The sequence below is a fragment of the Lolium rigidum genome, chromosome 7, assembly GCF_022539505.1.
Source record: "Lolium rigidum isolate FL_2022 chromosome 7, APGP_CSIRO_Lrig_0.1, whole genome shotgun sequence".
NCBI classification, from domain to species: Eukaryota; Viridiplantae; Streptophyta; class Magnoliopsida; order Poales; family Poaceae; genus Lolium; species Lolium rigidum.
In genome coordinates this window covers 1,280,949-1,305,641 of record NC_061514.1, presented here as the reverse complement: position 1 = coordinate 1,305,641, position 24,693 = coordinate 1,280,949, and the positions used below count along the sequence as shown (strand labels likewise).

Below are 24,693 nucleotides of genomic sequence, written 5' to 3'. Positions count from 1 at the left end.
GCTGACAAGCTCTGTGTCTGACGCGGACCCGTTGGCCACTGCCCACGTCAGCTGTTCTCCTCGAGCGCAGCGGAACCCCTTTCTGCTGGAGCTTGCACATGCCCGTGGGCCGCCCGATCGAGCGTGGTCGAAGGTTTCGCGGTCTGCACCATCAGCCCACCTATGGAAGAGTGGTGTGGATTCGCCCCATCCACATTTGTTCCATATGTTCATGTGTAGCTTCTTGCGGCATGACAATCGTAAGCTGTGAGCGGCACACGACCAACGTGGTTGCGGCCGACATCTTCCAGTCGACAGGGAAGGGGTGTGCATCGTCGGCTGCGCGAATTGGGAACAAACGCCGTCGGTAATCAGGACGAGACCGATGCGGTCGGTCAAGGAAAGAGGAGAATATTGGGGGGGGGGGGGGGAAGGTGGGACCCAACGGTTAGTGTAATAGTAAAAAAAAGGAAACAAAATTTAATCCTTCTCCTATAGAGGAGGTAAAATAGACTCCCAATTTCTTCTCTCCTTTCTCCCAAAAAACATGTTTGGAGTTATTTTTTCTCTTTTTTGCTAGAGATGCTTTAAGGATTCCAATAGAGCATCAACTAGAGGGACAACTATGTTGATTTTATGTTGGAGTTGTTCATGATATTTATCTCTAACTGAAATTTCCAATTCATCCCATTTCTAAATGGTGTGTCCGTTCCCTTACTTCTACATGCCAACGTTGTGCATCATTGCCTCACACACCTCAACTATTATATTTGAGCACTGCTTATGCCACACGAGAAAGCTGATTATTTATAGACTGGATGTTAAGTGAGACTTCATTGTTTCACCAAACTACACAAGCCATCTGCTACATGTGTATTTTCTTTCTTATGGGTCTATGGTCTAGTTGTTATCGATGAACTAACATCTTCAAGGTGCATTATGGCATCTCCAACATATGCAGCCTCACAGCCCTCCCTTCGTGTGTGCGCGACACCTACGTGACACGAGTACACGACGAACTTCATTTGGGCTCCTCCTTTTCTTTGACAAGCACTCAATCAGTATCACCGACATCGAACAGCCTCTCACATGTTCACACAACATCTAGGGAAGGTATGCTCGTATAAATGAAAAGGTCAGCTCATATACCCCACAAATGCATGTAATGTATATTCCTCCTTTGTAAAGTGTGAGGCATAAATAAATAAAGTGTGGCCCTTATCCACAAATCAGCGTGACATGACCGTGTGCATGCATATCTTTGTATCTATTCCAGTCCAATATCTCCTCTATGCATCCTAGGCTTCTCGAGAGGTTTCCACAAACATGATCATGTCGAGGACGCCTTCAGTCATTGAGGAAACAAACATCGAGAGAATAGTCTGATACTGCGAGGTCCGTGCTGATGTGCCGGGTTTAGCGCATGATGCATACCGCCGGCGTGAGGGGCAGCGACGTGGGGGTCAAGACAGGCAATGATGCCATCAACATACCCCATGAGAAGATGGTTGTGAAGGAGTGGAGTAACTTGCGCATGGCAGAACAGGTAATTGTCGCTCGTCAATCTGATGGAGATTAACGAGGCAATGGTGACGGGCAGCAGTATGTGGCTAGGGAAGAACACTTGCTGACTCGGTGGTGTCGGTGAAGAACCGGAAGCTAGTGTTGGCGTAGAACCATAGAGCGAGGGCGGCACCATCGGTGAAGGGTCGAACCCTAGCATGGGTGCCATAGGGTACCCGCTTGAGGGATAGTATCCGAGATAGCCAGCCATGGGAGAGTACCCCAGCGAGAGTGCAAACCCGGTGCTCCGTTCAATGGACGCCGCAACCAGAGCAGATCGCAGCGGGGGATTCTCATAGGACGTGATCGGATTTTCCATCTCAAACTTAAATTCCTAATGCCTCCCATTTCTAAAGGATGTCTCCATTTAACTACTGGTGCCGCACTCATTGTGTTGGCCACTTTTGCGCTCCTCTTAGACGTGTCCGTATTGCCACTATGCCTGATTACCTCACACATCTCAGTTGCAAGCACTGCTCTGCTACGTGAAGATGCTAGTTATTTATAGCACGGGTGTTAAGTGCAGACTTCATTGCTTCACCAAACTTCACATGCTAGTTGCTGCATTTTCTTATTTTCTTTCTTGTGAGTCTAGTTGTTGTTGAGGAATTAACATCTACTTATAAGGTGAATTATTGCATCTCCGCTATCTGTAACCTCGGGCTTGTCACAAGCCTTGTCACATCTTGGTTGTGAAAATAAACATGGTGTGATCGTGCTGTCACGGGCTAAGAATAAAATTAGCTTGTCCCCAAGTCCTTCCTTCTGTCTATTGTTTCCCATGTCTTTCTCATGTAAACGATTAGTTCTTCCTGTCAAAATAGTTGCATGCCCTAATGCTCTATGGGTACCCGTACGGATTTAAATGGCAGCAACACTAGGCCAAACCCTAAATGGCGTTGGATAGAAAAGAAGGGAAAGAAACTTTGCAAATTGAGTCAACAACGGCACTTCTTGGGGTCACTAATTTCCATCTTGAGCAGCCACACACAAAAAGTAGACCCATCAACAAACATGTGTATAAATCAACAAAATTTGACAAACCCTCATAGATTAAAAAAAAAATGTCTGTTTGCTTGATAACGAATGACCGCGTATGCATTTTAGTTCTTACCACATTTACTACATAGTATATATATATACGGACATCAAGTAGAGCTCCGAAGCATCTCCAAATACAGGATTCTGAAACATCTCTTTTGAATGCACTCACTGCCTCCAAGAGTCCTAACAAGATGTAGATGTTGAAAGGAAACGCAGCCTGTTTTTATATATCATATAACCAAAATAATGAGGATACAACTCCACAGAGCCCTAGGCAAGCAACAACATATTGACACTAAGATACATGTATGTTGCAAATCAATAACGCGGGGAGTGTAAGCAAGTTCAAAGATGAAATGTTCCGTGGGGCCGCTGAACCTCAATTTCACCCCCAACGGACCAGTATGCCCCAAGATTATCTCATCGTGCTCTATCTATGGTTTTGTAGCCTAAATTGCCTAATGCCGAGATTTGCAACCCTTGCCACTCCAGGAAACAGTTCCCCTCTTAATCTAACATTCTTTACCAGGCAGGTCAAAATCACATGGCATGTCAAAATCCGCTGCTCTACTATTCAGGCTTACCCCTGTTTCCCTTGTTTCCTCCCGAACGGTCGGACCACTGGCGTTGCAATGTCAGTTGAATGGCCTTTGCTATCATGTACGGGCGCAATTCTCAATGGGTGAGCCTCGGTGTTGAAGACCCACTCATCGAAGGATATGACTGACGGAGGGGAGAACAGCAGATAGAGGTACTTGAGCGTCTCTGCTAGGAAGAAGCTCTGCATCTTGTCGTCCTTTTCACCACTGTTCACCTGGAGACCAAAATGTTGCAGCAAGGTTTGTGTAAGTCTAGTGCTTTCAGTAGAAATTCAAGGACAGTAAGTCATCGTGAAAACTTACATCTCTCAATCCCACATATCCAGATTCTATGCGCGAGTTCTTCTCAAATGCCTGGAATATGTCCCATCCCCAATCTTGGTACGTTTTGTTCCCCGTAAGGCGCCAAAGGTACATAAGTGATTCAACGGTCTCTGGTCTCAGAATATTCCACGATGTGCCCACATTCATATCCTATAAAGTTAGAGTACAACTTAGTAGATGAAACTGTTTTACGAACATAATAGTCGATGGCGTGCTATGGAATTACTAGAAACAAAAAGGTAAGGGCTGGTAACCTACCTGTCCAGGATGGAAATAATAGTTCTCTCCAGCCAACTTCGTGGGAGTTGATTGGTAGAAGTTATAACAAGTTCGAGCAAGCTATAAAGAGAATGAACAAAGAAATCAGATTGACAAACATATAAAATACCAGGTGCAAGAAATTTAAAATTACAAATATAGAGGATTTACCTCTTCTGCAAGATTCATAATTTGTTTAGCTTTTTCAGGCCCATATCCAGAGGCTCCTAGTGCCAGCATACCAGGGGCAAAACATGCAAGTTCATCCATCTGCACCAGTTGCAAGTTAAACCAGTCAGAACTTTAGTGAAACAATGTAAGATAAGCTTCAAAAGGCAACCTGCTGAACAGTTGGCAAAATTGGGAAGCTTACCTTGTCAGACAGTGAGCCACCAGTCTTCTCGCAGATGTATGAATAATTAGAGGGTGTAGTTTTCTTGGTCAAGCTTATTAAACCTTCCATTGATGTTTCCCACATTTGTCTGTGTCAAGCACCACAAATGGAAATATTAATCATGTCAGAAGCAGAATGTATGGGCCTTTCACTAAGCATCGATGACAAGGATAATTATAGATTGTGAAGTCAGGCCTGAACCTGTAGTGTTTTACGCTCTCAGTTTTATTCCCCTGAATCCAGACCTTAAGCAGGTACTCGTAGAAGCTGAAAAGTGCATGCAAATGTTAATCCGCTGTTAGCTTTTGAGGACAATATCAACTAGAGTATCAATGAAAACTTAGCAATGGTCCAATAAGATAGGGCAAAATGGCTTAAAGATTTGCAACAAATTACATGGTTGAATGGCAAAATAGAGCACCACCATTTGAAGAAGAATATAGCCTGGTTCAAATACAAGAGGACAAAGAACATTACCTATCTCCCATAGCACCGAATGTTATTGTTGAGTATGATGATGTTCCTGAATGAGGATTTATGTAGATAGGCAGTAAGCCATCACTTGGATATATCTTCTGAAGCTGACGGATGACATTTTCTGCCTGAAATCATACTTTGGGAACTTCTATGAGAGATCAATACTAAGAAAAAGGGATCTAAAAGAAGACATCTACGACGGAATTGAATGTACAAGCATGCTAAAGATACATGTGGTTTTTACTAGCTAAGAATAGCACTAGATTGGGTCTATGCATCCAACAAGAAAACTTGTTATTCTTGAGTGCTAGGCCAGTAGCTATGTTTTGCACAAAACTAGTTACAACCCTCACCAACAATGAATTTATACAGCTAATTACATAATATTGGAAGGATGCATGAATTACTAACCTTCAGCTGATACTTGGGATCACCAGTTCTCTGGGACAAAGCTATAAATTCAAGTTGCTCCGTTCCAGAATCTGCAAGGATACTATCACCCTGCAGAATATACAAGCATTTGTTTCATCGTCCAGTAGTCCAGGTGAAATAACTTAGAAAAAAAAAAGAACCCATGATCTAGTGATTCTCAAGGGTAAGTTGTACTGCAGAGACGAATGCTCAGTAGCATGTTAATGATTTGTGTATTTGAGCATTGTGGCTTGAGATGTATTTCGAAGCCTTGGTATAAAAGTGAAGCTTAATGGGGATGCTGGATTGCTGGTAACACATTTCATTGTAAGTTGCAATGGCAGCAAGTGCTCAATAGAAAATATATATCAGTTACTCACATTGGTCCATCCAAAATTATGGGCTCGGCCATGAGCTAAGTTGATTGAATTAAATGGGATGCCAGATGTTGTATCCCAGGCAGGTAGCAATCGATCGGCAATATCCTTTGCCTTTTCAAGAAAAACTTTGTCACCCGACATATCATATGCACTGAGGAGACCTCCAACAACCCTGGATATGCACAGATAACAGAAGCTTAGACAACTTAGCTATTAAACCATAGCGTGATACGGCTACATGCCATATAGACCTATGCAGCCAAAAATCTGCAAGGATACTATAACAAAGATAAACCTTGTAATGCAACCTTATGGTCGTTTCAAAAACACTTGCGTCATAATCCTTGTCAAAGCTTAATGACTCTGCCACCCAGCTGTTATCATGAAACAGACACAAATCATGTGAGGAGTATGACATAAATCACAACAAGGTATTGAAATGGTCACAAGGAATACTATGATGCGAGGTGATACATAAGAAAATGAGAGTACCGAAGATAGTACAATAATAAAATAGAAATCCTTTATCACATGAATGGAACAGGTGAAAGCCATGAAACCAATAGAATGGCCAATAAAAAGAGAATCAACAGACTCTTCTAATTATCCTATACCATAGAGGAAATAAATGAGCATATGCATGGACAAAATATCTAAATGCCCAATGAGCCCTGTCACAGCCCTGCGCCTACCTAGAGAACGTATCCTGATTAGTTAGATCAATATCTTTATGTTCTGATGCTCCGGGTAGGATCTATCTTCATAAAATGGGTAGGTAACTTTAGACATTCTTGTTTAGGTGACCAGCTATACAAGCACGGGTTGCCATCCCTTTGCACCTCATGGTGCGCCTTCCATCAACAGGCCAACAAGCCACTTGACAACAAGGCCATCCAATTCTAGTATATAACGAGCTTACTTTCAAAATTTATGGAATTTATATTTATACATCATCTAATACAAAAGGTAATGATGGCACAGCTTTGGGTACAAAACTGAATTTTCACATGAGCAAATTAAAATCAAATAGTACATACTAATTTTGGTAATGGACCAAATGAAAGCACCAAGTGGGGAATTTTGAAATATCTGGTTAAAGACAAGTGGAACTCACTCTCTGGCCTTCTGAAACTCATCTTTTAGGCCCATTATATAGAGTGTATCAAGCGAGTCCACAAGTGTTGCCCCAAGACCACCAAAGCTATTAACACCATTCTTTGATTGCGGCTGTAAAGGTGAAGAACGAAAAACATCTTAGAGTTTGTCGAGACAAATTAGAAAAGGAAAAAAATGATAGAACAGAATTACTAAAGCAAACCTGAAGCTCATCCATGCCCCATGCATACTTTACATAGGAATTCCAGGCATGGAGCATAGCCTCCTTAACCTTTTCCCTCCTTTCAGTATTAATAGGATCGATTTCTGCAAGATCTTTTCTGAGCATTTCGCCACTTACTGGATTTTCGTCCAGATGAACCCCAGCCTTTCTTAACTACAGAAAAGGCGTGAAATATTAAGATCAAAATTTTCAAAGAAATAAAGAATAATATTGATTAAAATAAATAGGTAAACCAGTATGGACATCAAAAAACTGCAATAGTATTTACCTGACCATGCAACTGATTTATTTCATTCTCTAATCGGGAAATCTCAGACTGCAATGGAGAAAACCGGAAAATAAATTAACATAGTGAATAAGGTTGAAAAACTAGCATGAATAATAATATATAAAATCACAACTGTATATCTGCAATGCCTTTCTTCAAAAAAGAACAGACAAGCTAAACACATGTCCACAGTGTACAGATGGAACCAAATAAATGGAAAGATGAGAATGATTTATCAAGTGCATCATGAGACATCTTTTCATTATTCATTCCATTTAGCACCTATAGTATCACTCACACAAGCACAACTAAACTTGGCCACATGCTGCTTTTGAGTATTAGTTCTAGTTATGCTCAGGTTCTTAAGTTCCACATTTTGACATGGCATATAAATTTACTAGAGAAGTTCAGTGCTTTTCAAGATTGATCAAAAGTTGAAGAGAATATCAACAAACACATTATTGAATATAAAAACATTATGAAAATATATCTTATGGTGGATCTATCGATATTGATAGGTATTGTAGATCTTCATATTTTTGTATACATACTTGGTCAAACATAGAAAACATTGACTTTTTCACTAAATTTATACAGCATGTATTTGGGGACGGAGGGAGTATTGGTCAACTTAAATCAAATAATATGTCAGCGTAAAGCATTACACGCACAACTCCCAACTATACCCACTGATCACAGTATCACTGACAATGAACTACAACAATATAATGCACTATACCTTGTCATCTGTTATGACGTCAAAGATATGAGCCATTACCAAATAAAAATTCCTGAAAACTATACCTTCATTTACTCTCAGACAAGAAGGGCACTAGAAATTAGAGAAAATAAAAAAATTAAATTTGTAACCAGTTATTTCCGCTCATTTATTGCTGAGGAATTGGATTGATTTAACTAGTGAATCCAATAAATGGCACTCTATCCGTTCCCATGCAGAGGACCTACGGTTTTTTACCCAAAAGAAGGGTGCAGGGTGTGGTTTACAAGCTACCTCCCCTCTCTTCCTGTAATATCACGTCCTAGTTAAATGTAGCTCCGCTCCTCTCCTTTGTCTTCCGAACTCCCCATTACTGCTCCTCCCTGCAATTCCGCTCAACTCTCCTCTCACCCATACGAAAATGTCTAGCCCCCACAATTCCTCTCTCTCATGTACGAAAAGTGCAGCTTCATATTTACCGTTTCTCTTGAGCATGTCATGGCTGGAAAGCAAGAAGTTTTTAACTTCAGTATGCTAGCCATATTTCCATGTATAGTATGCTAGTTAGACTTCAGTTCTCCAAATAGCTGCACCTAGTTTTCCTGAAATATGGCAGGTCTGGACCATTCGCTCAAATTAACTAGCACAGGTAAGGACTTCCCGCCTTAGAGGAATCTAATAAGCTCATAAAAGGTACTTCCTCTGTTCCATAATTTTTGCAGCAGAGAGATTAGCTAGCTACACCGATATTCATCGCACTAATTGAAGAACTGGAAAGGCCCGCAATTCTTCGCCAAATTACAGTTATTTTCCGAACAGTTCTGCTACGAACCATAGCCACAAAGGTGTATGTGCCCTGTATTATGTTCTAACTGCTCCAACTGAGTTCCAAATGTACACCAGCAGTAATCTCCAAACATGGCAAGGTCTGGATCATTGGCTCATATATATTAACAAATAACTATACAACGGTTAAGCACTTCCCGGCAAGCTGATAAAAGTAGCTCACTATATCCATACTCATCCCACTAATTCTAGAACTGGTAAGACCCACAATTCTTCGCCAAATTACAGCCAAAGCTGGAGGGAAATCTAAAGCTAACAAGAACAATCGTGTTACACACACCAAGAGCTTTACTGTAGTCTTGTGGTCCATCATAAGATCCACTCGCTCAAAAGATCAAATCTGGAACATAACCGCCGAGGCTAGATTCTAACTGAATGCCAGATCCTCGACACGATTTTTCACAAATGAATCCCAGAGAGGCAGCTATGACTGCTAATATACTATCAGAGTGAGTTGCGGCTTCAGCCACGAATTCTCGCAATACCCAGAGACCAGATCCAGCGACCAACCGGCACGCAACGAACCCGAAGCTGCTACGCGGCAGCAGCCAAAACCAATCAGATCCCCGAAGTTCCAACCTGGATCAGGGGAGAATTTCCCGCGGGCGAGAGAGGGGGGGCGCACCTCGTACTCGCTGACGAGCGACTGGCGGTCCCAGAAGGCGAAGGTGGCGGCGACGAAGACGAAGAAGAGGAGCGCGAGGCGCTTGGGCCGCTTGAGGTAGTAGGCGGGGTTCAGGTACCGCCACGCCCCCGACGAGGAGGAGGAGGACGACCGGCGAGCCATGGCGGCCGATGCCTAGGGCACGGCGCGGCGCTGGCTCCGGCCGGCGAGGGGGCCGCCGGAATCGAAGCTCGTCGCCGTCTCCCTCCGGTGACGTCGTCGGAGATTCGCGCCTGCGGGCGGTCGTGTGTCCCCGCGTCGATGTGTGCGTTTCAGCGTTTCTGTGTCCGTCAGTGCTTGTTGGTCTCGGTCGTCGTTAAACGGGGCCTACTTCTTCTGGTAAATAATAACCACTTCGATAGAGTAGGAGTAGAAGAAGAGTGGTGAATAATGTCGATTTTCATCTCTCTTTTTTTTGGAAAATCTCAATGCTCTTCCATTTTGTGAGGGATTGTTCAATTAACATTATAGTACTGTATCATGGAAATGGAAATGAGCTCATGTCAAGCTAACGAAGTAACGAAGCGGCAACGAGTACACAATTATATTCATGGTATTTCTATAAAAGAAAATACACATTTGATGGTGAGAGTCGTGGATAGACCAACTCTAGACAGGGGGAATGTTACCTAACCCTGGTGTAGACGGTTGACGAAAAAGATTGTTGGTGATTCAAGAATGAGCTTCCCAATTATTTTGGTGATCGGTAACGAGGAATCCGTCCTCTTATGGAGGACAGATGGTTGGACGGTAAAGCCATGAAGGAGGTAGCGCATGAGTTGTATGCGCTGGTATCAAAGCTCCGGAGAAAGGCGCGTACGGTCCTCCAAGCCCTGGTTGACCGCATTTGGATCGCTGATATAGTTGAGACACCCAGCGCTCTTGCACTATGGCAGTATGTGCAGCCGTGGAGCCGGCTCCGGAATACCCAACTTTCGGCGGATCCGGACAGAATGCTTTGGCGTTGGACGACGGATGGCCAGTACTCTTTCGGTTCTTGCTATGACGCCATCTTTCAAGGGGCGATCATCGCAGGCTTCTGGAAGCTAAACTGGAAGTCCTGGGCGCCGCCAAGGCTGAAGTTCTTCTTGTGGCTGGCCTATCTTGACAGGTATTGGACAGAGGAGAGGCTGGCTCTGCGACCAGTCCACATAGACCATGCGCCACCTACTCACAGGCTGCTCATTCTCCAGGATGGTATGGTTTGAGGTCCTGTCGTGGATTCGATCCACTTCAGGCCCTCGACGGCTGAGAGCGACTTCGCGAAGTGGTGGTCGCTGGTGGTGCGGACCGCTCCTCGCCAGTTGCGCAAAGGTACTTCATCGATTATCATGCTTACGGCATGGTGGATATGGAAACACCGGAAAGCAGTGGTCTTTGATAACACACGATCTTCGGTGACATCCCTATTCAGCGACATCGTAGCGCAGGCGCGGCAATGGGCGGACGCGGAACCCGGGATGTGCCCATATTGCTCCCCTAGACTAGTTTTTTCTTTTCTTGGGTCGAGTTGTACGGTGTGACGTTCATCCGTCCTCAGACTTGTACATACAACCTTTTTTATGTATCAATGTATCCAAACGCGGAAAAGGTTTTTTCGTTTTCGTGAAAAAAAAATTATTTTGTGACGAAGGCTACCATGTGGTAGGAGGATATTTGGTGTCGTTCGTGCAACAAGTTGGTCGGATGGAACACATCAATGTTGGGTTTGACGTCCCGTCTTTCTTAAGTGTCATTTCTTTATCAAACAAACCCTACAGTACTCCGTCTAGGAAACACTGCATTGATTCAGTTCAAAGCAAGGGATTGGGATAATAACCGTCCTAACTACAGAAACGAGCCTAAAGGAGAACTAGTTTGACAGTGACAATGTGCAAAATAGAAAATACAGCACAGGCATTACTGGTTCACTTCTTGCCATGGCGCTTCGATTTCTTGGGGTTCTTCTTGCTTTTCTGCTTCTGTTTTGAAGCCTGGGCCACACCTGCTTCTTCCTTGGCCGATTCCACCACGTCATTTCCCCCAGCGTCGGCTTCCTTGCATGAACATCCACTCAACTCATCAGCTCCGCCAGCGTGCAGCTGGGCAACAGCTGAAGCTGCATTACTCGTGCAATCTTTTTTCATGGATGCCTTTTCAGAATGGAGATAGCGCATAATCTTCTGTAGTTTCTTCTCACCATCTTCCCATATTGAATAAAGATCATTGGCAGTCACACAAGCCCACTTCCCCAGCCTGTGTTTGATAAAAAGTGGTCATGCTCAAATTTGAACCATTTAAAAGATATAAAGATAAAGTACAGTTATTTACTTTCCACAAAAGAAGTATATATCATGCGCAAAAACAGGAGAAAATATCAGGTGGAAACCAGTTACCGGTGAAAACTGAAAACCAAGTAAAAATGTATTTAAAAACACTAAAAAAATACAAAAACATGCATTATGTTGAGGGAGAAGGTGATGTTCAACAAACATGTAGGATTTCAAGTTTTATAAAGCGAATTCATTTGGGAGGTACAAAAAAAAAACGAAATTCAGCACAAATAGTGACAAATAGTGGACATCACTATTCATCCATAACTCGTCTTTTTCTTATCTCTCAAGAGAATATGAGTTTGAACTTCGAATTTCATACGTTAATAGAACATCCCTTTTTTTAACATGCTGTGCTTTTTTTCATATTTTTTAGAACTTCTAAATGTGATTTCCACAGGATTTTCACCATAACTTGGTTTCCACTAGATACTTTCTCCAAAAGGAGACATGATCATAACATTCACATTTGTCCTATCGACTGGAATACTATATTTGTAGTCATTAACGTTTTGGAGTTGATGTCATTTTAACATTTTTTTTACCTAGCAGAACGCTCTTCAACCTCATTGCAGATTTGCCTGACATCTTCCTCCAACCGTGGGTCCATCTTTTTTAGTGGGCCTCTTCGCTCCAGCCAGAAAAGGATACTTTTGAGGAATTGTATAATAATCCATGCATCTTTCTGCAGAAGTTGACTTTTAGAATATATAAACTTGGCAGTTGCGAAGCATTGGAGAAAACTGGAAGGTGACCGAAAGAACATTACAACATATATGAAACTCACTTGGGAATGCTTGTTGACTCGAAATTCCTCAAACTTCTCCCAGAAGGGAGCACCCTCATCGTTTATGACATAATCTTCTGGACAAAAACGCCCAAGTACCTTCTCAATATCTTTCCAATCTGCTCTGCTAATTATGTCAGCATTTAAGTGTCGAAAGATTGGCCGGACTTTGCCTGAAGTCATAACTACCATGCGATTTCCAATTGCTGCAAGCGCATCAGCAAATACTATTCTGAAGTTGCTAAGTGTCTGAGAACTCATTTGCAAACAATATAGAATTTTTTGAGAGAACCCCAAATGTAAATCCTCAAAAACATGGTGCATCCGAAGGAAATCTGTGACCTCATAGCAATCTCCCACCTTAAGATTTAGAGTCACAATGTAAAGTGTGCTAACTAATCTCTGAAGGACTAGATTGTATGAACTAGTTGAAGTAGAAGTCTTCTCAAACCACTCTTGGATCATACGCTTGTTTGACAAGAGTTTCCTGACTGACTGAAATATGAAACGACCTGCTGACAATGGTATATGGTCCGGAACCAAATCTGTGCTAGGAAACTTAAAGAGGTATGTTGTGCTGGTACAGCACTTTAGCACCTTGACTAGAATAGATTTTGTGCAAAACACACAACCAATCGGTAAAGAATATGACGAAGCGAAGAAGCAAAGGAACTCTATGAGATCCACATAGCATGTTGGAGATATGTAGTCCGGCTCAGCCATCCAGTTTGCATTGAACGTAAATTCAAGGGCAAGCTTAAAGTTCAAGATCAAGGGGGATCTGCCAAAAAAACCACCAGCACAAATAAATATCTTTAAAGACTGGAAAAAGTTTGCCCACTCAGATCCTTTGTCCAGGTACTGCAGAAGACTTGAAAACAGCATATCATCTGACTGCCGTGATGTACACTGTCCTACATGTAGCAGAAACATGGTAACTCTCCCAAGATGCCCATGAGTCAGTTTCTTAGTTGTTGGCCTGAGATATGCGCCAAGAGAATCAGTAATCAGACCATATGCAGTTGGTAACTCAAGCATACACAAGAGGGGCTTCACTGTCCCATCCCTCCAAACATGAGAAACAAACTCAATGAAGCGCCTCTCGCACAGAGCGAAGAAGCTCCTCAACTCGGTACTTTTCGGCATACCAAACTCTGGCTCCTTCAGAAACATTGCAATTTCATACATAATAAGGATACTTCTCCCAAGGGCGTATGAAGATGCCTGCTCTGGAGAAAATTGAACGCAGGATAACTTATTGAGTACAGTCAAACTAATTGAAGATAGCTCATTCATCCAGAAATTCTGAACAAATGAATGAAACTGGACAGAATCCAGCCAACATCTGTTGCCATCTTGCTGCCAAGAGCTTCTGTCTAGATTAGAAAACCAACTTAAGTTCATGTTTAGAACCACCACATATCGGTCATTGTCGCCATCTTTTCTCAACCCGAAGTATCTAGCACAAAGATCATCATACGTAACTGCACAATCATTTGATTCTTGGCCATCAGAGTGACGAAGATGAGATAGTATGTTAACTATGATTGACCTCCAATGGTTCCAGACATACAACATAGTTTCAGGTGATATCTGGTCAGAAGCCAGCATAGCATTACAACACCTTTTCTCTTCCGATCCTTGCGCTAATCCCAAATTGTATCGAGAAGCTTCGGACTGGAGATGAACATCAAGAACCAAACGGGCAGCAACAAGTTCTACTAACAAGTTCCCACATGTTCTGCCCACGAGGAAGGCACAAGTTAAAATGGGGAGAGATTTAGGCACACATTTCAGTGTACATGCTCCGAAGTTATCAATGCAGAAGCAGCAAGCACTGACTTCCTTGGCCATATCATTGGCTTTTGCACGAAATTGTTCCTTCTCAGCAGTTCTGTGAGGAGGCCACCACTTCATACTCTTTGCATACCACAAAGATCTGAAGACGACAGTGTGGAGAACAAGCTGTGTAGCATCCTCAAAGTAACCTGTCATCTCAATCATGTCTGCCTCTCCCAAGATATCAGCTTCACTCTTTTCTATTCCTGCAGCTTCAAGGAATTTACCCATTTCCATCTCTAAGTTCAGCAGTTCATCACCGAGATTCCTAGAGCACAAATATGCCCGAACATGATCCATAGAACTAAAACACTTAACAAATGGCATCATGTTCTTGATGTCTCCACGCTCAAAATAGTGTTGGGCACAATTTTCTAGATACATCTTTCTAATTGCAGAAAGCTCGACAGACTTCGAATTCTCGACCAAACATTCGTCTTCCACCTTCAACCATTGTAGGAACTGCAATCCCAAAATAAATAGTTTTCCTTTCAGGCACGTGGAGAAACACTTGGCATAACATTTAGCTTTAAAGTAAGCTTCAGCTGCCTGTAACCAGCATTCAGTCACAGCATAACAGTCACCAGCATCCTCCAGCCTGGAAGTACCACATTTTTGCATATAGACCATTCCTATGGCAATTCAAGGAAAACAATGTTTAAGTCAGATAAGAGTTTTACAGTGTGCGAAGTTATGACCATCTTTGCAAAGGCTGGAAATAGGGACACGGTGCTTTGGCTCATTGGTCTAGATGCACCTATTATAAAAAAATGCATTTCAAATCCATTTCAAAATGTTATTTTTTTTATTTTGAAAAAGAATCCTGATTGTACATCCCGAAATTCTATGTAAAAAAGAAAAGAAAATGTCTTGTGAAAAGCTATTTTGCAGCGCCGAACCTGCATGGGCCACAAAAACTAACATTTTTTCGCGAAACTTCGTGTGCGATCCCGATTTATTTTTGGAATTTTTAGACAACTTGAAGTATATTTTTTAGGTAGAAGGTGCATCTACACCTACGAGCCAACATGGATTTCCGGAAAAATAACATCTATATAAGGACACAAGGGGTGATACACTTTTGAACCAACGTTTTGAAATTTGAAGGCCTTTATTTCTATGGTAACTCCATTAAGAGAAACTTGTCATCTATAAAACGTTATGGAATGATGAAATCCCAGTCATACTGGCACAGCTGGAAAGTTAAGGAGAGTCCACACACCTGCTGCTTCGTAGTCACCCAGTTTAATATAGCAAGTGGCAACTTTATCATACAAGCCAATAGACTCATAAATATCCGAGGCATTTTGCAATAAAGCTTGGCCAATCTCCAAATTTGAGGAAATGACATGGTCAGCCGTTGCTTCAAGTCCAGCAGCTCTTGCCAATTTCTCTCTGTGTATATCACCAGCCTTCTCGAAACACATTGTAGCCATCTCAAATTGCCCTTTATTGAATAACTACAAGAGAAAGGTGCACTCCTGATAATGAATAAAAATTATCGAAGTGCATTAGCACTACAAGTAGGTATGCAGACCCTTAGGGGTGGGAGCAGGCGGAGCTGCCATGTAAGAAATGGGGTCAGCTGACCCCAATGGATTTTATCAATACCTTTCATTACATAGTCCTACTCACTTTTTTACTTCAGAAATGGCAACTAGCAACAAAGCTGACACCAATGGATACCTTCTCTAGCTTCGCCCCTAGGAGCGATTGCCTTGTTATGGTCGCTATGGCTATGTAGAAATGGCATGGTTTTTAATGCTAAAAATTCATTTCCTTTGCAGGTTATTTTCAATATGCACACTATCTCCAGTCGTGGTCTATTGTTCATAGACCGGAACACCGGTCCCTGTTTGCAGAAATGTACTCGTAGTTGGAGCAATTGGCGAAGAATATTTTAACCACACATGGATGTCGGCATAGCCTACGGATTGGCCCTCCATGACCCTAGTCATAGTCATGATAGCGAAGGATGTTTTACCCTGCATGGATGGCAGCAGAGTGTACGGATCTGCCCTCCATCGCTCTAGGCATCTTATCGGCTGTGTGCACCCTCGCTCTGCAGAGGCCAGGTGTGGACTCTTTGTTGGTCTCACCTTGATGCGTACTATTGAGTTTATAATAACACCATTTGTCAAAAAGAAAGTGTGGCGAGCTTAGCTAAGAACTGAATCTGTGACATGTGGATCCTGGGGCCAAGGAAGTGCGGTAAACCACATTTTTTTCGAAATGGGTATCCCCAGCCTCTGCATCAATCGATGCATACGACCGCTTTTATTAATATCAATCCAGAATTATAACCAGCGAAATCTCAATTGCGGTAAACCACAATTGTAGTAGTCAACCAAACACTAGGCTAACTGTGTTAGGTATGTTGGCACCAAGTATGCCTGGTTATTAACCAAACACGCCCTTGGTGTTTGGCTCACTTAACCCTCTCATTCATAAAACTTTCAAAACCTGTGCACAGAACCCTCTAAAAGTGAACTTGCAAAGTAGTGTTGTCATGGTGGTGGTGGTTTTGTTAAAATGGAGCTCCAACATGGAAAAATGCCAACCTGAATCTCCTTGCTAGTTGGACCCCCGCATGTCATACATTTTCCCTCACTTTTGCTTCCCTCTTTTCTTCCCTCACTCTCTACATATCTTTTCCTCGGCTTGCCTCGCACCCTCTTTTCCAAGTTTCTTCTCTCTTTTTGGAATATGATAGCTAGGCACCACTTCCTGGCAACCATGTGGATGCCATCTGGACCAGGTAATTTGGAGGATTAAGTAACCCGTTTTTTTTAAGTTCTGAGAGTTGAGTGTCTAGTTTCATAGTTGAGTAAACTTTTTTCCTTTCAGGAGATTAAGAGCTCAACACATACTTCCCTAGAAAAGACCTCAAGACATCACTCACTAGACATATTGCATGGCACAGTGAAGTAGATTTCAAAACACTAACCTTGGTGCCCTGTAGCCCCCAATCATCAGTGCTGCTTCCTGTCTGCATTTTTTGAATGAGAGAAGAATCAAGTGATCTGACTTCTACAAGACGCAACTTCTTCCAGTAGTCAAATATTGGTCGACTGTAATCATTTGTATCCTCGCATATCCATAGTCTTTGCCTACTTCTTGTGATTGCAACATAGAGCAGTTTCAGCTCCGAACAGAGAAGATAAGGCTTGCTTCTGCCCGAACCCAGATGAGAGATCTCTTCAGATGATGCTATAATATCTTTTTCTTTCATGTAGTCATACACAAACCTCCATTTGTTTCTTAAAGGAGATGAACTGAAAAAGTTATATAACAGCACGTCCTGCACAATGTGTTTTTATATACTCAAACCAAGTCTTAACAGTACTTGAGATTCCACGTTTCGCTATATTTTTATTAATTTTTGCAAAATAAGCACAAATGAAGTGAACTGTAGGCTCATACCTGGAATTCAAGGCCATTACATTCAACAATAGTGAAAACAAGAGCCTGTTTACCAACAAGGTCAACAATATATTTTTTGGTAGCAACATCACGAACTAATACGACTTGCTCAGCACCAAACCCATGCAGGCCACCATGTTTACTTTTGTTCACTCCAAAAATATTCATAATTGCACTTTCATCATTACCAGACTCCAGCAGCACAGGAGCTTCTCCATGTTCAAGCCCAGTCTCTGAACCAAGCTTGTCAACACTTGATGGGAAAAAGAAGTGCAAAAGGTTCCTGATACTTCGAGCCATATGAAAGATGCTACCAGACTCTGCCTTGTCAAACATATCAACCTCTGGTAAAACATTCCCTTTATGTTTTGCTATACTTGCAGATTGAAGGAGATTACCTATTCAGCATTTATAAAACGTTATGGAATGATTAAATCTTAGATCCATTAATACAACTCGAAAATTATTGAGGTGCACCCACCTGCTCTTTCGTAGTCACCTACTCTGATATAGCAGCTGGCAGCTTTCTCATGCATGCCAATAGACTCGTATATCTCTGATGCTTTTTGCAATGAAGACTGACCCGTCTCCAAATTTGTGGACATGACACGGTCAGCTGTAGCTAAAAGTCCGGCAGCTCTTGCCCACTTCTCTCTGTATGTATCACCAGCTTTTTCGAAACACATCGCAGCCATCTCAAATTGACGCTCATTGAATAACTGCAAGAGAAAGATGTGCGCTTGTGACATGGAATAACAAATGTGTAAGACAAATGCGGTAAAACTGCAAGTAGGTATGTGCCATTTTTTCAAAAAGGAGTAGGTATGTGCCACAAGTCCCATCACAACACTAAAATACAATGTGATGGCATAGACCAATTGTCAGACTAAAATGCAATGTATTTTATGAGATTAACCCTAAAACAACATGGACAAAGAAACATAATGTATAGCATATACAGAATTAACCTTGATGCCTTGTAGTCTCCAATCATAAGAGCTGTTTCTGGTCTGCATTGCTTGAACAAAGGAAGAATCAAGCAATCTAACTTGTACAAGACACAGCTTCTTCCAGTAGTCAAACATTGGTCGACAATAATCATCAGCGTTCTCACATATCCACAGTCTTTGCCTAGTTCTTGTGACTGCAACGTAGAGTTGCTTGAGCTCTGAACAGAGAAGATAATGCTTGGTTCTGTCAAAACCCGGATAAGAGATCTTCTCAGATAATGGTATAATATCTTTCTCTTTCATGCAGCCATATACAACTCTCCATTTATTCCTTAAAGGTGATGAACTGAAAAAGTTGTATAATAGGACGTCCTACACGATACGTTTTCAAAATAAGTGTCCTCAAAGTATATCTTCAAAATACATTTATAATTAAAATATTTGGCAAAAAATGAGCACAATTGAAGTGAATTGATGGGCTCATACCTGGAACTCAAGGCCCTTACATTCAACAATAGTCAAAACAAGAGCCTGTTTGCCAACAAGATCAACAACTCGTTTTTTAGTAATGTCATCACGAACCAATATGACTTGCTCAGCACCAAACCCATGCAGGTTACTATGTTCACTTTTGTTTTCTCCAAAAATAGTCATAATTGCATTCTCACTGTTACCAGACTGCAGCAGCGTTGGAGCTTCTCCATGTACAAGCCCACTCTCTGGATTGAGCTTGTCAACACTTGATGGGAAAAAGAAGTACAGAAGGTTCATGATACTTTGAGCCATACGAAGGACACCACAATGTGTCCGAAAATTTTGACTAAGTTGGAACATATCTGAGAGATGAACTTGTTTTCCATGTTCAGTTCCTTGATTACATACTCCAGTATCCGAGAGGAATGTGGTATAAAAGAGCAAGCGAATATCTTCAAACCTAAAGTCAACACCCTTTGCAATTGTCTGTGCAGTGTCACCAGCAAAAACGAAACCTTCCTTGAAGTTCCGGCAGACATACTTAAGAAGTGCTATTTGTGCCATAGTAAAATCCTGCACCTCATCTATGTAAACAAAATCTACCATATCACCATTGTAGCCCTCAGAAATTAGACTGTTGTGAAGACTATTGACAAAATCTGACAAATCAAATTCTCTGGCAGTGCACTTCATACTCTCGTAATCAAGGAAAATATCATAAATCATGCATCTCTTCTCACTGTTCAGAGACGAGGATCTTCTAGCAGAGAGTTTCAAGTAATCCTGCCTTTCAAGTTTGCCTCCACTAGAAGGCCTGCTTGCTTGATATCCACCCTTTATATGAGAAATTATTTCAGTAAAGACGGTGGAAGCATCAAGTTTCTTGGTCAGTTCTGTATTAAAATGAGGCCAATAGGAAGAAACAAATTTCTCATAGGTAACTTCCTTCAACTCAATAAAGGTTTGCAGTGCAAGAGACTTTGAATGGCCTCCCTCAATGCTAGACTTTAAATCAGTATAAAACCCATCAAAAAATGATGTCCGGCATGTTCCATCAAGCATCATCAAGAACTTGCGATATGTTATAGTAAGAGGATAGTACTCGCAAGGTAGATCACCAAATTTGTCAGGTAGTTCTGCAAATTCTTCTAGGTCATCAATGACGTCATGCATATGAAGAATGCTAGGCTGATCAGACACATCACCTGAGCCAAATCTACAAGGATTGAAATAAATTGAAATAAATTACAACTCGCATGTAGAAATTGTTGATATAACTGATTAAATAATTAAAGTAAATATATTCCTTTTAGAGAAAATAACTGAACAAGGTTGCTGCGTATAACTCCAAATAAGAATCGTTAGGAAAAATGCAGTCCAATACTATAAAAAACATTAAACTCTTCTAAAGGCCATCCCAAAACGGGAGAAAGGTTAAAAATACGCTAGAATTGTTTGAGTTTGGTGATAAAGATTTTGACCCCATTTGATATATGCTTTTAGAGTGTAAATGAACATTCCAATAGATATAATAAAACAATTTAACAAATTGGAAACATCCACAAAACTATCATATAGTGCTCCGGTTCAACAGATTTACCTTTTAAGTCTGGAAATGTGATTCTTTATAGCTGAACATAGCATTGGGCTTACAGTGATAAAGACTTGTTTTAAAAATCTTTCTCGTTTGCTTGTGTCCTTCAATGGAATGATATTTTTATCATCAGCCCCAGGTAAATCAATTTGGGCCACATTTAGACCCTGGGATGCAATTAATGACCACTGTTCAACTTGAATCAGTTTCATTGTCAATATAGTGGTTTTCCCAGTTCCTGACCTCCCAAGTATAAAACTAGTGTGCGGAAATCGGATTATCGCCTCCTCTTCATCAGTAAGTTCAAATGGGATATTGATTTGAGACCCATCAGTAGCAGTTAGCAGATGTTTTGCCATTCCAGATGATAAAGAGTAGAACTTCATCAGCAAGAAGCTTTCAGTAACTTCTGAATTCTCCATAGCATATGCTTTATCCATGAGATCATGATCTTTTTTAGCATCGACTGTGCAATCCTTCTTATAACGAACAAGATCATGCTCAACATCCCAAATCAGAGGAACCTCCAATTTCCTGTAATCCACAGCAAAACAAGTGAGAAAATATGAAAAATATCTGCAAGTAGATCCATAAAATAATATTTTCGAAAATAAAAGAATATATGCAAGAAGTTCAGTGGTAAGAAATAACAGGAACTCGATTACCCGTGTATAACCTAGCAAAAACAAACAACACGTACCCACATGTCTGCACTCTTCTACAGTGATCCAAGTAATCATCTGTGTATATGGAAAACAGATTTTCAAGACGTTGAACAGTTCTTGCAAGATGTTGGTGTGACAGTAGATCCCAGATTCTTATTATCTGGATATACCTTCTCTCGCTTTTCTCCACGTCAGTACTCCAAACAAGATAAAGGTCCCTGACCTTCCATACTTTCGCAAGCTGGAAAGTGTCACATACACCAACGTTCTTAAATGTCGTCCTCCAACCAGCACCAAGTTTGACAAGCTTTTGGAGTACTTCCCTCCTCAGCTGCCGTGATTTTAGTTCGGTGAAAGACTTTCTGAACTTGTCGCTGAGAATGACCTGTTAAATTGGCCAATAATTGGAACCTAAGTGAAAATTTGTTCATGAAAAAAAAAGAATGACATCCTCTTAAGAAAACTAAGAGATTCCCCAAACGGCTTGTACAGTATACATAACAAAATCATAGCACTGTCATGTGCGCCTCTACACCTGATCCAAATGAGTTTACCACAAAAACACTCAAGCATAACTGCGAGAGCATGAAACAAGAGGAAAAGATGGGGAATACTGCACACGGCACACGCGGGGTTCATGTTTATATATCCAAGATGGACACAGTTTTGTAGAAAAGATGATTGGAATAGCGTGAATGGAGGAACGAAACTGTGTGTAGACACAAGCAAAGAACTAAACAACATTGACAGCGTTGGACATGCTTTTATCGAGGTCGCACCGAACGTTGAGGATGAGAGCGTGGTCCACGACGAGGTTGTTGATGTCGCGGAGGCATCCGTGAGGAACTTGATCTGCTGACAGTACGCTATGATGGAGAGAGGACCTTGGAGGACGTTATGGAGATCACCGAGGAGGTAGATCGCGCATCTTTTCTTGCCGCATAACATTGTTTGCGTCACGGTCCAGAGAGGGTCTAGGCAAGCTGATCCGGATCGATGAAGAGCTCGAGAATGTCCTCGGTGATCAACTAGTGTTGATTCTTGATTTCATGCACCTTTGGTACCTTATGGCTCATAAGACTCCAAAGAAACAACTTAGTATTCCAAGGCAACTTGGCCATTCAAATGTGCTTTTGGTGGAGAAGAGCAGACCCGATCTCTTTTCTACAACTAAAAAAAACAACGGAACTGATTTGATTTGACACAACCTAACAACACATCCAATACCAAATGATATATGCCTACGATACTATAATCCTAAAAAAATGACTACATAAGGAGTTGTCAATAAAAAAGGGTAATGACAGAGAAGAGTCAATCTCCTATTCAACAACTTCTACATGGATTTCGTAGAGTACTTACCCAAACTATTCGTGTGCGATGCCATTGTATCCGTATCATATAATAGGTTGGGTTGTGCAACCAGTGCCGCAACTTGATGGAGATTGTTGAGAGGGCGAAGCAAAGTTGAGGGGGCTAAAAAGGCAAATTACGCTTGAGCTTTCAGTAATCTTTGAAATCTAAGCCTAACAATTAAGCATATTCTTAACGACTTCTGTATAGGGCGGGGGGGGGGGGGGGGGGGGATGGCCCACTTCAATGCTATGAAAGGTTAGCCGTTGCGTGTAACTATGACTTTAAGATCGTTCCAATCGACAATGATCTTGACCCACTTTAACGCTCGGGAAGCTTTCGCCGTTGTGTGTAACTATGACTTTAAGATCGTTCCAATCGACCATGATCTTGGCCCACTTTAACGCTAGGGAATATTCGCCGCTGTGTGTAACTATGACTTTAAGATCGTTCCAGTCGACCATGATCTTGGCCAACTTTTACGGTAGGGAAGCTTCGCCAGCACTGTGTGTAATTATGACTTTAAGATCGTTCCGATCGACCATGATCTTGATACTTTGTAGATGCATGATCTTGGATAACACACTCTCGACCTTGTTGAAGGTGCTCCGAACTCATGAACTAGGCACAAAACCACAAACGCAAATGTCAAGCACTTGTCTGTCGCCATTGAGTTGTTCTTCACTGCCTCTAGATCCATGCGGACATTGCGATCGAAATCATGCATGATGAAACAAAAAATCAATAATGGAGTTCAGCAAGCATGACTACATCTGTATGATCCCTGCTCATAAACAACACGATTGGTCAAGTCATCCTCCTACAGTTGACCGAGCAACCATGTGGCACCGCAATTAACTTTTATGACTCAGTTACACACACACACACCCACCTCAATGCCCTATCTACGCTTGCACTTATGAATTTGTGGGCCCACATATATGTTGTCCTCACTTCGGTGCAATGGTTAACTCAGAGGTGTTGTGTACCACATGGGTATACATGTTGGACCAACTCTCCCTAAACTACAGACGTGGGGTCAATCCCACCAAACAATTACTCCCCACGGTCTTTTTTAATTGACTCGGATTTGTTAGAGAGATATTGTATATTGTATTATCCCCAGTAGTTAAAGGCTTTCCTGCATATTTCACCTTGTACATGTACTATATATTGTGTCCTTTGGCCCCTGGAATACAAGTTGCTCATCCTCCAAGATGGTATCAAAGCTAGGTTTAGGCTTTTTCCTGGACGCTGCAACTCGTCCTAATTTCTGGCCGCCACCGTCTTCTTCCTCTCATCAGTCTGCTGACGTCTAGCCGGCCGCCGTCGTCCTCCTCTACTCCGGCCGCCACCGCACCTCCTTTTCCGGCCGACGCTTGGGCTTCTCGACTACTGCAGGCCGCCGCTCAGACCGACTGCTACAAGCCGCAACCAGAGCCGGCGCCGCGGCCGTCCAAAATCCAGCCGCCGCCATGTAGCCATCTCCGGCCGCCGTCGCCGACCCGCTGTCTTCGGCCGCTGTCGCCGGATCCTCATCCTCCCGCTCGTGCCGCCCCCAGCACTACCTGTGTCGTTCCCGAGCGCATTGTGCTCGGGCACCGTTAATTCTCGATCTCGATCTGGTCGTGGTTGACCAGCGCTGTTCTAAAAAAAGAGAAAAGCATGCCTTCCTCGTCGGGCTATGTTGCGATTCCTCGCTGCCCCATGATCTTTGATGGCGCGAATTACCCTGATTTCGCTGCCTTTATGCGCATTCTTATGCGTGGTCTTCGTCTCTGGGGTGTGCTCTCTAGCGAGGTCTCTTGTCCATCATGCCCCGTTGCTCCTACAGCTCCTACTCCACCGACGCCACCCGTCCTTGCTACAAACGCTACTCAGGCTGAGAAGGATGCCGCCAAGCGTGCAGATGATGCGGCCGTTGTTGCGTATGATAAGAAGACCAACGAGTATTCTATTGATCTTGAGATCTACTGGCTAGATCTGACTGCTTACACCTAGTGGATGGAAGATGATGCTCGTGCCGCGGCTG

The 24,693-nt window shown here is 42.3% G+C and overlaps 2 protein-coding genes across 2 annotated transcripts in view; both read right to left on the bottom strand.

Annotated features, from left to right (window-relative positions):
- Window positions 1–2,786: 2,786 nt before the first annotated feature.
- Window positions 2,787–9,388, bottom strand: LOC124673830 (mannosyl-oligosaccharide 1,2-alpha-mannosidase MNS1-like). Its single transcript, XM_047209865.1, has 14 exons — window positions 9,226–9,388; window positions 7,037–7,084; window positions 6,748–6,921; window positions 6,544–6,656; window positions 5,738–5,803; window positions 5,430–5,601; window positions 5,050–5,139; window positions 4,639–4,763; window positions 4,363–4,428; window positions 4,141–4,249; window positions 3,939–4,037; window positions 3,768–3,848; window positions 3,489–3,659; window positions 2,787–3,400 (listed from the first exon to the last, which is right to left on the bottom strand). Exons 1-14 carry the CDS (start codon window positions 9,385–9,387, stop codon window positions 3,167–3,169), a joined length of 1,710 nt encoding a protein of 569 aa, XP_047065821.1. The 5' UTR covers window position 9,388; the 3' UTR covers window positions 2,787–3,166.
- A 1,783-nt stretch (window positions 9,389–11,171) lies between these two features.
- LOC124679269 overlaps window positions 11,172–24,693 on the bottom strand; it is a 30,941-nt gene continuing 17,419 nt past the window's right edge. The window contains exons 9-17 of the mRNA XM_047215063.1: window positions 21,344–21,693; window positions 20,650–21,177; window positions 19,062–20,265; window positions 18,594–18,947; window positions 18,107–18,344; window positions 13,814–14,834; window positions 12,364–13,735; window positions 12,122–12,261; window positions 11,172–11,499 (exon numbers count right to left, since the gene is read on the bottom strand). Of these exons, the coding sequence (XP_047071019.1) occupies window positions 11,172–11,499; window positions 12,122–12,261; window positions 12,364–13,735; window positions 13,814–14,834; window positions 18,107–18,344; window positions 18,594–18,947; window positions 19,062–20,265; window positions 20,650–21,177; window positions 21,344–21,693 (5,535 nt within the window). The remainder of the gene's footprint in view (window positions 11,500–12,121; window positions 12,262–12,363; window positions 13,736–13,813; window positions 14,835–18,106; window positions 18,345–18,593; window positions 18,948–19,061; window positions 20,266–20,649; window positions 21,178–21,343; window positions 21,694–24,693) is intronic.

Bases quoted from the DNA above. Each gene is read 5' to 3' on its own strand.
- LOC124673830 (XM_047209865.1), bottom strand. From the start codon at position 9,387: ATGGCTCGCCGGTCGTCCTCCTCCTCCTCGTCGGGGGCGTGGCGGTAC. The intron at 5,602-5,737 runs GTTGCATTACAA...GTGCATATCCAG, and splicing joins GTTTTTGAAACGACCATAAG to GGTTGTTGGAGGTCTCCTCA. The intron at 3,849-3,938 runs GTAAATCCTCTA...TTCTCTTTATAG, and splicing joins TTATGAATCTTGCAGAAGAG to CTTGCTCGAACTTGTTATAA.